Consider the following 15,155-nt stretch of genomic DNA (forward strand, 5'->3'; position numbering starts at 1 on the left):
GGTCTGTTTTCCCTGGACAATGTGACAAAGTAGATGATACTTTGGTTGGGTAAAGGAGAGCAGGGATTACAAGTATGCATGGGGGAAGTCATCTTAAGACCTCATAAGTCAGGGGGAGATAATGAACTTGGCTTGAGCCAAGTTGGAAAGTAAAAGAGGTTTTTCAAAGTATTGCTTAAAAGGGGAGGATGGGCTGGGGGGCCGGGTGTCCAGCATTGCTTCAGGTGACTCTCTTTTATAAATGTCCACACTAGTAACTCTGTTTTCTCGCTTTGTTCCTGCCATAGTAAAACAATGTTCAGTAAAAGCCTGGATATCTCTGAAGCCAATCCCAAATTCAACAAAGAAGAAAGGTATAAACACTGACAATATGTTCCTCTCCTCTACCTCACTGCTGAGACCTTAAAGATGCAGTACTTACCTTCTCTGTGTGCGGACATAGCTGTTCTCTCTTTAGAGAGAAAGAAAGAAGGTAGAATATTTACAGCCCCACACTATACATATTTTTGTACAGTACCATTCATTTGAGGCTATCCCCAATGCAGCCTGTGAGACACACAATACACTGTGACTGTACCAGTGTTTTCTCCACTAAAATTTCATCCTACTGCTACTTCTGGTTCAGTTCTGCCATGAGTGAGCATGCCCAGGGTAGAAGACATACTTGCTAAGACTGCTTTGGAATATAAAACACTAGGAAAGCCCACAGTGCTCCACCCCCAGCACTAGAAATAGCAACACAACTGATTTAGTGACAACAATGGTAGGAAACTTTGGAAATCCTGTCTGAGCAAAATATTAAGTCCCTGCAGCTAAGAGACAAACTCCTTAAGACTACCCTGGCTGCATCAGAGAGCACAGGAGGAAAAGATGATCAGAGTTTTTGGAGGATAATTCCAGTCTAGGAGTTCAAGTGGCAGATGGTGAAGAATAACAAAAAGGATAACTCACAACTGTGAATAGAGGCACAATGGAAGACATGCAGGCCACTAGATTTAGGGAGTTTAACTGGACTCATGTGGATCCATAAACAAACAAACAAAAATGTTTAGACTTTTGGGAAGGCTTTTAGTGAACATCTTATTCCTAAAATTTCAGTCTTAGAAAAAGAGAATTTTTCTCTAATGTTAAAAACTGGCATCCTAATTGGATAATTCTTCATCAAAATGTAATCCTTATACATTTTGGACAAACTCTTAGCTTACTCAAAGGTTAAGAGTGTTCTGTATGATTCAAAAAGGGGGAAACAGTGGGTTCTGTAAAGGAACCTGTGGACTTGGCAAACCATTCTTCTTCCTGTTTTCCCTTTTAATAAAAATCTTTGTATTTAAAGATACGTGTGACCTTTAAACCTCAGGAGACTTAATGTGTGAGGGACAGCCCCTGTTTTGGCCTTTTGCAGGCTGAGGCAGTCCTGGGTAGCCAGCATTTCAACTCTCAAACCTGCCATAATGAAGAACTTCATGCACCTGCAGGAGAGGTTGTGCCTTATGTATTGCATAAAGCACCCAAGATAAGATAGGAACAAACACTGGACTTGAACTATTAGAAACCTCTAAGTGTTGCAGCCATGAAGAAGTAGTGGTTATAGTCTTTAGTGACTGGGCTGTCCTAGACTGTTACTATAGACATGGGAATTCCTGTTCCTTTCTCTGATTCCCCTTAAAAATTCTGTTCTTGAACCCGCATTTCTTGCATTAGAAGTCAGTCTGAAGCTACTCTGAAGATGAGCTTTTCCACAGTAATTAAAAGTCAGGTCCCATAAGAGAAGTGCAGAAATTTTGTTTGTGACAGAAGAAGGGTCTTTCAGCAGATTTTTCCAGTGCCATTCATTGTCCCTCTTTCTCTAGCAACTGCTACAGCTGTGTTAAGAGCAGAAGAAACAGCCTTTCAGTAACCACTGAGGGAATTTCTTAAATACACATGGGCATTTTGTGTTCCCTCTCAAAGGTGATATTTTTCAGAGTACAGCAGGAGGAGGTTAGAGCACTGAACGAGCATCAGCCAGGGTCCTTCTCATTGAAGGACCAAGCTCATTTTTGGAGGATCACATTTTCTGTGGTCTTACCTCCCTCCCACTTCTAAGAGTTAGATGAAGGACCTCAGTGGTGGGAAAGCAAGAGGACCTGGATTCTGGATCTGTGCATGGACACATAAAAGGAATTGATAGGCAGCAAAGAGAACCCCAGCAAAATGGGGTTAGCTAATCATGGTGGCCATTAAATTTTTGGCCAGTGTTCAATTACCCAACTTTATGATGTCTTTTTTAAAGGAATACTGCATCTTTAAGGGTCCCTTCCCTCTAGATGCACATGGTTGTCTTAGTAGCTGAGGCCACTGTCCCTTTCTTTTTCTTTTTCTTTCTTTCTGACTTTCACCCCCTCTTTCAGTGCTTCTCTTCTTCTGTATCTGGGTTGCTGCAGCTCCGTAGTTCACTTGCTTCAGTATAGTAGGGAATGCACATGTCTGCGCTTCTGGGTCTATTGTGTCCTGGGATTGTTCATTTTTTTTAAACCTCATTCCCTTTTCCTTTACCCGACTGTTGATTTGCTTTTCATTCTCTTTGTTAACCTCTTCAGTGCCTCCCCTGTCGGGAAAATGACTTGAAAGAAAAATGAAACAACCTTCTTGCACCCATTCTATTTACATTTTAATATTCTTCATGTGTGAATATGGGTGTATTTTCTGTGTAAATATACACACATGTTCCAGTATGCAATGGGTGTCAATTTGCTCTTCTCAGTTACATCACTGTAGATAGATTTGTACAGGCACAATTGAGGACAGCGTTTGTCCCTAAATATATACATATACATGTATTTGTATATATATATGAATTAGATGTTTCCCAAATTTGCACTCCGGGCTGAAATACAAATGGAGTGTCACTCAAACACATGAAAAAAAACTTACTGTAATGCTTCTTTCCACTTCTCTGTCAATCTGTAGCAAAACAGCTTTTTCTTTCTATTCTAACTATGTTTTAATTTTAACTTTTCTCAAAACTGCCTTGCGTCGCCCAGCCCAGCATTTGCAATGTTGATGTAACCAGAAGCATGGCTAGTTGCACTGAGCAGTAAACTGTGAAATCTACTGGGCATATATTAAATTTGGCATTTCTGTTGGTGACTGTCTTGTGGAGAATGGATTTTCCTCACCCAGCCAGGGGTAGCTTTGGCAGCTTGGGAGCCTGTTATTGAAAATGGGGAGAATGAGAGAGAGAAAGAAACAGAGACAAAAAAAAAAGTGCTGCATCTGACTTGAAAATAATTTGGCTTAATAACACCAGATTATTTTGTTTGTTTGTTCCTAATCTAATCTAAATTAATGTGAAAAGGTGGTGACACTTTCCTGAGTTTGTTTACTTGCACACCTGAAAACTTAATAACCTGACTGTTCTTTTTGATCTTGAATGCTTTGGTTAGTAGTGGAAAATTAAGAATACTGAAGTTTTTGTCACTAGGCTTCAAAGTCAATATGCCAGAGATTTATTCTGCTTTTAGAGCTGCTGTTTCAGACTCTTTTCAGCACAGCATTGATTTATTCTCCATTCACATTTGAAAGGTTTTCTTTGCAACCTTTAAGACCCAGAGACTGAATTTATTTCAAATGAAAAATGAGATCCTGGAGCATAAGATGGCATCCACAGAGATAAGTACTGGGTTGCTGAGCTGGTATGTTCTAGCTGATCTGAATTCCTGACTATAAGGCCATCATGACTAATAAGCCAGTATCAAAGCAGATTCACAGCTTGAGCTACAATCCTGTACCCTGGGCTCCCAAGCTGGCTCAGAAATGCATGCTTTAATAACCAATATGTTTCACAGTTCATTCGTGGCAAAAAAAAAAAAATTAAGTACTTCTTACCAGGCCAGCTTGGGGGACAGAGGGACACTACACTGAGCAAACTGGGGACAAAAAGAACAATTTCCTTGATAACAGTCTGATAAGAACTCTGCCTTATCTAAGAGGCAGAAAAGAAATGCATCATGAAGTATGGACCCCATTGCTCTGCTGACTGCTTTAATTGGGATTTGGCTGGGATTTTCTTTTTTTGCAGCTTTCGTATGTCCCTCTCCATACTCCCCAGTGCCAAAGTTGGATGTGTCTGCAATACTGTAAGCAGGACAAAAGTTATTTTCTGGTAAATGCAACTGTCCCCCTAGTGTTCCTGGTCTCTGAAGACATGGGCACCAGTGGCTATAATTATGACCGTTCAGTACTCCTAACAGTATTTCACTCTGCTTTTCCTACTCTTCTTTCCACCTGCCTCCACATCCCTCTCTCTGTCTCTCTCCTTCTCTCTTCATTTTCCCTTTCCGAGGATGGCGAGTGCTGATCCATTGGGGTAAGCTCTAGTTTTGGATTTTTCCTGTTTCGGGACCTGTTGTATCTTGTAGAGAAACATTTCATTTGCTCTTCACAAATACAATGCTGGCTTATACACTTCAGTGACTGAGGCTTTACAGCAGGGAGAAAGAGAGAGAGATGTGGGAAGAAGCATTTTTGGTGCTTTTGTGCGTGTTTGTATGCTATATGTTGGAGTCACACTCCGTATAATTTACTTTTGGGTTCTTTTCAGTTCTCTTGTTTGTCTCTGTGTTTCAGTGTCTGTGGGCACAGAGAATTATCCTCAGACTGTGCACATACCAGGACACCTTCTGAGAATTAACCCCCCTTCTCTGTTTAGCACTTTTTGTATCTGTTTGGTACTCTTCAGTTAATTTTGATCCTAATTTATCCTTTTTTTCTTCCTTTTTTTTTTAAGATGAAGCTGAATCCCGTCTGTGTCATTAAAAAAAATGCTGGGTATTCCCTCTCTTTTTAATGTATGTTTTCTTAAGAGGTGAACAGGTGGCCCTATAGACAGATACATCTTCAAAGCTCTTTATTTTCAATAGAGGTCACAGATACAACTAGGAATGCAGTCACGCTTCAAGTTAAAGTTCCATTTATAAATAATTAACAGAAGGAGAATAATTAATAAATGATTTAATAAAAACATTGTAATAGATCACTACAGACTACAGCAAAAGCTTATTTAGAAGGTACATACTGAGAAAGCTTATTAGCACCAGTAACGTTTACTTCTCATGTTTGTAGCATGCTTTACTATTTATTAATTCTTTCCAAACCATTTATAAATGGAATTTCAGTATAACTGGCCAACTAAGGAAGGTGGTGCTGTTCAACATCACCTTCTGTGTGTGTTGAAAGGAAGAAGAGGTGTGTTACCAACACCTGCGGTCCTTTCTCCGTACTCTTTGTAAGGCTTCATCTTACAAGTGGTTATTACCTTGAGTAGACCTCCTGACGTAAGTTTATGGATTCCCAGAGAGAGCTGTTATAGTCACTATTATTTGCACGGTTGGGACTGTAAGACAGGAGATTCAAAGATATTCTATTCATATTCCCTAGATCAAGGAGCAAGAAAGCACAGTTTGTATCTTTTAGACACCCAAGAGTAGTAGTGATGAAATTTTGTAACACAGTGCCTGACTGCTCACCTATTGCATATTAATTGAGGTCATTTTCAGGTGTCTCATACCCTGAAATATACTTCAGAATTTTTTTCAGTTTATTTGAGTAAGCAAGCAAAGAAGAGTATCAAATTCCACCCAATTCATACTTGAAGCAAGCAAGAGGTTGAGAATGTCTTTCAAAACTACATATGGAATCAAACCAATTCAAAATTTCTAAGGCATTTCACCCAGGGACACAAGTCCAATGCATTACTGCATGCTGCATGCATGCTGCAGGCTCCCCTTCTTGGAAGCATGGCTCCAGCTTGACCAGCTAAGAGGCTGTATTCAGCATCCTGGTAAAGCTGTGCTATAAAAGCAGGTTCTGCTGGGACTGCAAAAAGGTACCGAACTCCCGTTTGATTATAAGAAAGATTTCTGTGAGATGGTTATTCAAAGAAGAGACAAATGCTGAATCTGACCCAAATGTTTAGTGTTGGCTGTGAAGCCTTTATACACTACTGGTGTGTGCTAGCAGATACATTGTTTAAAGCACTTGAAAATTAATCTGAGTGAAGAGCTATATAGAGGTGTTCTGTACATGTGCTGTATGTGTAGTATGTTTACCAGGTCAGCTACATTTTTCTTTCTTGTATTTCTCTGCCTACACCTCAGCAGTGTGAGGCTTCAGCACTTCACCTCTTACAGCTCTCAAGAAATTCTTTAGGTCTCTGAAACCAGCTGTAAACTGGATTCTAGCTCCTCAATTTCACCATTTAGAGACCACTGGTCTAACATGGATTGGGCTTCATGTGGCTTTCCCTTTGACAGCAGCTGGCTAAAATGAGTAAAAAAAGTTACTTTAAAACAATGGATCTTTTACCTTGGATATGTTGAAGTATCAAATAGATTGAATAAGGTATGCAGTCATCATATCTACAAACTACACCCCATGCGTGCATTTTGTTTCAGTCACAGTATCACAGTATCACAGTATGCTAGAGATTGGAAGGGACCTCAAAAGATCATCTAGTCCAATCCCCCTGCCGGAGCAGGAACACCTAGATAATGTTACACAGGAATGTGTCCAGGCGGGCTTTGAAAGTCTCCAGGGAAGGAGACTCCACAACCTCCCTGGGCAGCCTGTTCCAGTGTTCCGTCACCCTCACTGAGAAGAAGTTCCTTCTCAAGTTTAAGTGGAACCTCTTGTGTTCCAGTTTGTACCCATTACCCCTTGTCCTATCATTGTTTGCCACTGAGTAGAGCCTGGCTCCATCCTCGTGACATTCCCCCTTTATATATTTATAGACACTAATAAGGTCACCCCTCAGTCTCCTCTTCTCTAAACTATAGAGACTCAGCTCCCTCAGTCTTTCCTCATAAGGGAGATGCTCCACTCCCTTAATCATCTTGGTTGCCCTGCGCTGGACTCTCTCCAGCAGCTCCCTGTCCTTCTTGAACTGAGGGGCCCAGAACTGGACACAATATTCCAGATGGGGTCTCACCAGGGCAGAGTAGAGGGGAAGGAGGACCTCTCTCGACCTACTAACCACCGCCCTTCTAATACACCCCAGGATGCCATTGGCCTTCTTAGCCACAAGGGCACAGTGTTGGCTCATGGTCATCCTGTCGTCCACTAGGACCCCCAGGTCCCTCTCCCCTACACTGCTCTCTAGCAGGTCGTTCCCCAACCTATACTGGAACCTGGGGTCCTTGGCCTCTCTCTTTCATAGCTCAGATGTCTCCAGATTATTGTCCATCTATGAGATGGGATGAATAGCCTGCAATGGTCTCAGTGCCCACATTAGTTTAGAGTGCCGTCTACATCTTCCTTCTTCTAAACATTAGGTCTAACTCCCCTACACTTTTGTTTGTGGTTTTTTTTTAATTCATCCCTTCAGGCTTGGCAAAACAGCTATGTCATTTTGGAAGGGACTAAAGAGTCTCTTCTGGGTCTCTAAATCTGAGAGCTGTGTTTGAGGGAATGCTCTTTATCTGAGCAACTGCATTAACTTTTCTGTTTGTATTTTCAACAACTTTTTGATGGCTTCCATTGAGTTAGTGCCCAAGAATACAGCAGTGCAAATCACAGAACAAAATGAGTCACACATTATGTTTGTAGTTTCCTAGACTGTTTTATTTATTGCAATAATTATAGATTTAATACTTCCAATGACATAAATTGCCTGTAGAGACTTTTAGGAAGTTACTTGCTAATAGATATTTCCCACCAGATAAATGTAGTTCATAACCATAGAGATAAGATGTTGTCATATTTTTTCTCCTCTTTCCACCCATAGATCATCCAGGGTCTGCCATACTAATGTCCTGCCTGTAGGGCCTCATGCTTTCATTTTCTGGTGAGAGGGATAAAACTTTAAATTCTCTCTGGTCTTTCATTGCAGCATTTCAGCATAATGCAGCATTTTCATTACTTTCTTTTGGCCCTGTCCCAGTTCTGTCCACTCTGAGATACAGGAGCAGTACATGTGGTGTTTTTTTAAAAAACTGAATTCTAGCATTTCCCAGCTGAGATGGGAGGGACAAATCTGTTATTTGTGCTTCTTAGCATTTTTGTACTGGAGTATAGAACCTGCCACTGTACTGAGTTTTTATATCCAGCTATGGAACTATGTCTCATATCTAAAGGTAAATTATGGGAGATTTATTAAATTGAAGAAGATACAAGGAAGATCTCCTTAGTTTGGCATCGTAACCCATACCAGCACTGTCTGGTAAAGGGGAAAAGCTTTGAAAATGTACATTTCTCCTTTCACCCCAGCACTTAAAATTGACCCAGTATTCTTTAAACTCTTTCCACTGCTCCTATATACAATTTCCAGTGTGGACAAACTAAAACTTGCTATAGGGCTTACCTTACTTCTTACATATTTTGCATGAAAATCAGCAGCAGAAATAAAGCTTGTTTGATAGCAATCGTGGATATGGAATGCATTTCCAGGAGGATTTCATACTAACTCTCTCTTCTGTCCCCTACCTCAGGCTCCTAGGCTGGATGAAAACACAGTACACAACAACTCTTTTTCAAATATTGCTTCCAATAAGGAACTGGGAGTTGGGAGGTGGAGCATGTCATATTTTGCCCTCCATGTTTGTGATAATTTTTATTAAAAAATAGGAGGCAAGGGGGTTGGGAGGGGAGAATTCAGGACTATTAATCATGGCAGTCAGGTGAAGTTCCCGACGACTGGAAAAAGGGAAATATAACCCCCATTTTCAAGAAGGGGAAAATGGATGACCTGGGGAATTACAGACCAGTCAGTCTCACCTCTGTGCCTGGCAAAATCTTGGAGCAGATTCTCCTGGAAGGCATGCTAAGGCACATGAAAAACAAGGTGCTTGGTGACAGCCAGCATGGCTTCACTAAGGGGAAATCCTGCCTGACCAATTTGGTGGCCTTCTATGATGGGGCTACAGAACTGATGACAGGGGTAGAGCAGTTGATGTCATCTACCTGGACTTGCGCAAAGTGTTCGACACTGTCCCACACGACATCCTTGTCTCTAAATTGGAGAGACATCAATTTGATGGATAGACCACTCGATGGATAAAGAACTGGTTGGATGGCCGCACACAAAGAGTTGTGGTCAATGGCTCAATGTCCAGTTGGAGACCAGTAACGAGTGGTGTCCCTCAGGGATCGGTGTTGGGACCGGTCTTGTTTAACATCTTTGTCGGTGACATGGACAGTGGGATTGAGTGCGCCCTCAGCAAGTTTGCCGATGACACCAAGCTGTGCGGTTCGGTTGATACGCTGGAGGGAAGGAATGCCATCCAGAGGGACCTTGACACACTTGTGAGGTGGGCTGATGCCAACCTCATGAAGTTTAACCATGCCAAATGCAAGGTGCTACACCGGGGTCGGAGCAATCCCAGGCACAGCTACAGGTTGGGCAGAGAAGAGATTCAGAGCAGCCCTGCAGAGAAGGACTTGAGGGTGTTGGTTGATGAGAAAATGAACATGAGCCAGCTTCAGTGTGCGCTTGCAGCCCAGAAAGCCAACTGTGTCCTGGGCTGCATCAAAAGGAGCATGACCAGCAGGTCGAAGGAGGTGGTCCTGCCCCTTTACTCTGTTCTTGTGAGACCTCACCTGGAGTATTGTGTGCAGTTCTGGTGTCCTCAACATAAAAAGGACATGGAACTGTTGGAACAAGTCCAGAGAAGGGCCACGAGGATGATCAGGGGACTGGAGCACCTCCCATATAAAGACAGGCTGAGGAAGTTGGGGCTGTTCAGCCTGGAGAAGAGAAGGCCGCGTGGAGACCTCATAGCAGCCTTCCAGTATCTGAAGGGGGCTTATAGGGATGCTGGGGAGGGACTCTTCATTAGAGACTGTAGTGACAGGACAAGGGGTAACGGGTTAAAACTTAAACAGGGGAAGTTTAGATTGGATATAAGGAGGAAATTCTTTCCTGTTAGGGTGGTGAGGCACTGGAATAGTTTGCCCAGGGAGGTTGTGAATGCTCCATCCCTGGCAGTGTTCAAGACCAGGTTGGACGAGAACTTGATTGATACGGTTTTAATGGGAGGTGTCCCTGCCCATGGCAGGGGGGTTGGAACCAGATGATCTTAAGGTCCTTTCCAACCCTAACCATTCTATGATTCTATGATTCTATTGGAAACACCTGATTGCAAAAAGGAAATAGCAGATTGGAGCTTTTAATCAAGTATCCTGGAACTCAGGTGAGTGTCAGAGAGGACTCTCCTACCACAATTAAGAGTTGGTGGGAACATCTCCTAGTGGGAGTTTAACTCCTAAGTAAGTGTTTAGCTGCATCTCTGGGCACCTAAATGCCTTTTATATTTGTCCAAGATAATCTTTAGGCTCCGCTTGTTATTTATGGTTTGGAAGTAGCTTTTCCCGATGACTCATACAAGGCAAATTTTAACTCAATGGATTTTCTATATGCACAACACATCTGTGTTGCACTCAGCTACTTCAGTCATAGGAGAGGTTCATAAAATAGCCTTTCAAAAGTGTATCAGACAGTTCTCCTGTTAAAATTACTTTGCATAAGCCTTTATGAGTGCTCCAGATTGTGCTGGGACAAATTTAGGTTTAATCTAATGCAAAAGAATGCCAAGACTGAGCTTCCAGTTTTTGACTTTTGCACTATGATGGGCAGGCTGCAGCAGGGTACAAGGAAAAACAGAAGTGAGAAGTTTCTGCATAGAATGAGTGCCACTGATTTCACAGGGCAAATATAGATTTAATCTGCAAAAAGAAAGCATGCTGAGACTGGCCTTCTGGGTTTCACCTACTTGCTGTGATGGAAAAACTGCAGTGAGATATATAGAAAACCATCAGTGAGTAGTTTCTGCAGAGGATACAAATCCAGAGAACAGGACCTGCCATTGTCTTCAGCTGTAACTTACTCTTCCCTTGGAAGTATTTCCTCTGTCATAGTTCACATATTTTTTAATAATTCTACTACTAAAATTTATTTAGTAGCATGTCTGTGACACCATTTCAGGAACTTCTTTTTGGTTTTGCTTTATATTCTCTTATGTATAACCTGGTACTAACTATCTGACCTACGTGCTTTTTAAATACATGTGTGTGCACACACATGCAGGCACGTATCTGTACACATACACATGTGCACTGTTTTCCAAGTATCTATAGGATTTCACCTTTTCATGTTTGTTACATAAAGGCAAGTAATTTCTTTCACGGCTCTTACCATAGGTGAAACTTTGGTAGGTTTGCTGTATTAACAAGTTGCATGGTGGTTGTTGAACAACTAGACTTAGCCAAGTCCTTTCCTATAAGATGTTTCAGTCTTCAATACAACTCTTTCTATTTAGAAAGGATAGAAAGCAGCTGCCTCTGGGGTTTACTCATTTACAGTCAGAGGGGTATTTTAACTGCTGGGCAGCCCTCCTCCTAGAAACCACTGCTGCTGAAATGTTTGTGTGTTTGGCCTGTCTGCCCTTTCAGCACATTTAACATAGCACATTTGTATGTTTTATTGTCTACACCCGACATTTTTCATAGGTTGCCTTTGCTGGAGAGCATAAGAGCATCACAGTATAGGTGACCTTGTCAGCATGTAGAAGGACAGTTTAATCTCCTTTGATTGGCCCTTTTTGAGGGCACCGGCACTGTTATCTTGATATTAGTAAAGTTATCAACAATAGCAGAACTCATTATCCATAGAGAAGACCTGGCTTGTTTCATGCAACCACATCTCTTACTGAAGAGCAGAGATGTTTAATCCATCACTGAGAAGCTGGAAAGGGTTAAGCCAATGTGAGCTTTGATTTCAGTGGGAAGTCATCACATAGGAAACGATTGTGTGTTTGGGTCATGGAGACTTGGGGTTTTTTCTTAATATCTGGAAGAATCCCCTGCCTTTGTGCCTTGGACATGTGGTGCTTTCCCATGTTGCTCATGACAGAGGACATCTTATTCTGTGTCCACCAGCACTGCACAGAAGGAGAATTCTCAGCACCAACATGAATGTCGACAATCCCTTTTGAATTCAGCAGTTCAGCTTGCACAGGTCAGACGTAGTAGCTTCCAGGGGCTTGATGACCAAAAAGAAGGTAGCAACTCCCTTAATGAAAATGGATCATAATATCCTCCCTGAGCAACAGCATTTCTTTGTTTTGAGGGTGGGACAACTGAAAAATGTAAGAGTAGTGAACAGAAAGAGTCATGTGCTTTTCCAGTGACAGCCTCTCTCCTCCTCACTTCATGCCTGTGCCTGTGGTGGCTGGTGTTCAGGGTTATTACTTGTCCAAGTTTTCTGAGGGCTCTTTTCCTTATTGTGTCCATTCAGGTCTCGGTCAATCAGCGGAGCATCATCTGGGCTCTCCACCAGTCCTCTCAGCAGTCCAAGGGTAAGTGGTGCTGCTTCCAGATCTGTTGGTACAGTTCACTCACACATGCTTGATGCTTTTCAACATCTGTTGCTCCAGAGCTGTGGCTCTTAGCTGGGATGTTTTGTTTTTTCTTGGCAGCTTGTAAATTTTCATGTGTAGCGAAGGAAATGTTAATTGCAAATGCAAGCAGAGAGTTTCTCATACATACTCCCTGCACTGTTAGCAGGGATCTCACTGTGCCCCTGCCCTCTTCAGTCTCAAGCACATAGAATTATGTTGCTATTATGTTGCCATATCCAGCTGAGGTCCAAATATGGCATGGTTTCAGACCAAATATCAGGAACCATTTCACAGCTACCTTCAGTCAGGTCACAGTAGAGCACCAAACCATGCCAGTTACAGCGAGCTTCATTCTGTTTGCCTCAGAATAGTTTGTACTAGAAGGTCAGAAAAAATAAATTACACAAATTTGAGGGCTAGCAAAGTTAAAAGGAAAGTAAGTTGACTAATTAAGACAAGAACTCAAACCCCTATAAATGTTACAGTCACATGTGCTTATTCAACATGCAGTCAACTAAATATCAGTCCTCAACTAATACTGATACTCAGCTAGCACAAAACATGCTTAATGGAGTATCTGCTGCAAAGTTAATACAGTTTTTAAGTGCAATGACAGAGGCCTTCCTCTCTTGGTAATTTCTTTAGGGATAAGACTGAGTATTCCTAGTGTCTGACAAGGTCAGCTTAGTCACTTCAAGACTGCAGTCCTTACAAAAGTCTACACCTCATCAAGAAGTCTGTAGGGCTATGGTGATCCATGTTTCCTAATTGTCTGGCACAGTGTCTTAGGAAAATTTCCACATCTCTTTCATGACTTCATGAGAAGATGTTATTCCCCAGTTGGACAGCCCTCGTGTTAGGCTATGGATATACCTATGGATCTACTCTTAGGTATATGAAGATAACATCAGTATTCCAAGCATTTAAAATTGTAATTCTCCAGTAAGATCGTGTGTAATTCTTAGGCATAAAGACACACTTTCAGGTCTAAATTTATAGGCTAGTAAAAATTCCTTGCTTGCTTGAACTAAAACATATTCTAGACTCCTGTCAATTGTTGCCCTATTTTGCAACTGGCAAAAATGTGTTTGTGATCACATCTGTGTCTTTAACATGCCAGAAAACAGTGAAGATCCATTTCCTTGTTTCTGCACTGGGACTCCTGGATGTCAGTAGAATGAAGGAGAGGTCCTCACTCTTATGCCACTGCAAAATGTACTGAAAAAGAGCAATGGAAACAGTTTTTGCACAAAATAATCATCCAGTGCATCAAACCTAAAACTTGATCTCATTAGTTGATCTCTTGGGATCAATTTCTGACATCTCAGTAGGACTACATCAAAAAATAAGGATGGCAAAATCTGTTCCATAGTTGCTATATCTTACTATTTTTACTTAACAGGTAGTTGATCAAATAGTCTTCAAAGGGATTTAGCAACCAGATGGCATTTTCAGCAGATCATAATAATATTAAGGCAGGTTAAGTTTGAGGCTTAGAAGGAAATGATGGAATAAAAATTGGTGTGGTTTGTTTTTTTTTTTTGGTTTTGATTTTTTTTTTATGTCCTTACCTATGTTTCTAATAGCACCTTAGATTATTGAAAGGGAACATACTTTAAAAAGCAAATGCACATTTCGCTATACGCACTGCTTAGGTTCAGTTCTATGAGGAACTGAATTCAACAGCAGCTAAAAGTTCTTAGATCTCACAAGATCTCATGGTAGTATTCCCCATTGCACCAGCTGAAATTCAGACTTCTGGTTTTTTTTTGTGCTTTATTTTATTACTAAAAATGTGGTAGTTAAGGGTGTCCCTTCAAATTGAAAACGGCTTAAGTGGGAGTTGAATTTGAGTTTTTCTTTCAAATTTGTTTCTCAAACCATCGTACACATAAGATACAAAAATGGCAAGGGAACATTTGCAGTCAAGCTGTCTAACTTGTATCCTTTGGCGCTATCAGATGCTGATAGTGACTTCCATAGATTAACCATTTTCCTCATCTTTTCCACTTCTTTTTTCATTGGTGATCAGAATTTATCAACATGGCAGAATTCAGTTAACTTTACAATCCTAGTAATAATACAGATGTGTCGATGTAGTGATTTTCTTTTCATTTTGGTGGCCTAGTCCCAAGTTCTTTGAAGTAATTACAAAACTTTGATGCAAACCAGTTTAGAAATTAAGTCTTAAATACATTTCTGCATTTTTAAAATGTGGCAAAATTGTGCTAATCCATCAAACCTGGAAAGTAAACTCACCAGTGAGTATGCTTACCTGGGACTGAGATTTGAGGCATGGTTACGTGTACATAAAATGTCTGGACAGTGCTTGATTACAGCTTTTATGTGTTAAGAATTAATGATAATAGTAATAGTATTATGGTGATAACTCATAATAGCTAATCATTTATAGAAATCAGAATCTGAGTGTAGACCAAAGCTAAAGATCTTGAGTAGTGATTTCTATTTTTACCATGCTGCCAGTACTTATAATCTAAGGTGATAACAGTGATGTTTTGTAAGGACATTTGTTTTGTTTAAAATGTGATTTTTAGCTTGCTAATATCCCTTTAAAAGGCTTCTATCTTCCCAAGTTTGTGTGTTGCTGTTTGCTGTCGGCATATGAATGGTTTCCCAAAATGCCTCTAACATGCTAAATGTTATTGTTTGGGGAAAAAAAAAAAAAAGTAATTCATAATCCCATTTTGATAATTCAGTGGTGGATTATGAATTCGGATTGTCTTTTTCTTTTTAAACCATGTCTTACAAAACCCCACCCCCTCC

At 41.0% G+C, this 15,155-nt stretch overlaps 1 protein-coding gene across 14 annotated transcripts in view; it reads left to right on the plus strand.

Moving 5' to 3' along the window:
• BRSK2 (BR serine/threonine kinase 2) overlaps positions 1-15,155 on the plus strand; it is a 331,220-nt gene that overhangs the window by 282,076 nt on the left and 33,989 nt on the right. For 7 of the 14 annotated variants that reach the window (XM_062609359.1, XM_062609362.1, XM_062609365.1 and 4 more), the window contains 3 exons: positions 288-353; positions 4,325-4,348; positions 12,269-12,329. In XM_062609359.1, coding sequence (XP_062465343.1) covers positions 288-353; positions 4,325-4,348; positions 12,269-12,329 — 151 coding nt within the window. The remainder of the gene's footprint in view (positions 1-287; positions 354-4,324; positions 4,349-12,268; positions 12,330-15,155) is intronic. The other 7 variants (XM_062609358.1, XM_062609363.1, XM_062609366.1 and 4 more) reach the window with 2 other exon arrangements.

The sequence above is a fragment of the Pezoporus occidentalis genome, unplaced genomic scaffold (assembly GCF_034315485.1).
Source record: "Pezoporus occidentalis ecotype Australia unplaced genomic scaffold, CSIRO_AGI_Poc_V1 ctg137, whole genome shotgun sequence".
NCBI classification, from domain to species: Eukaryota; Metazoa; Chordata; class Aves; order Psittaciformes; family Psittacidae; genus Pezoporus; species Pezoporus occidentalis.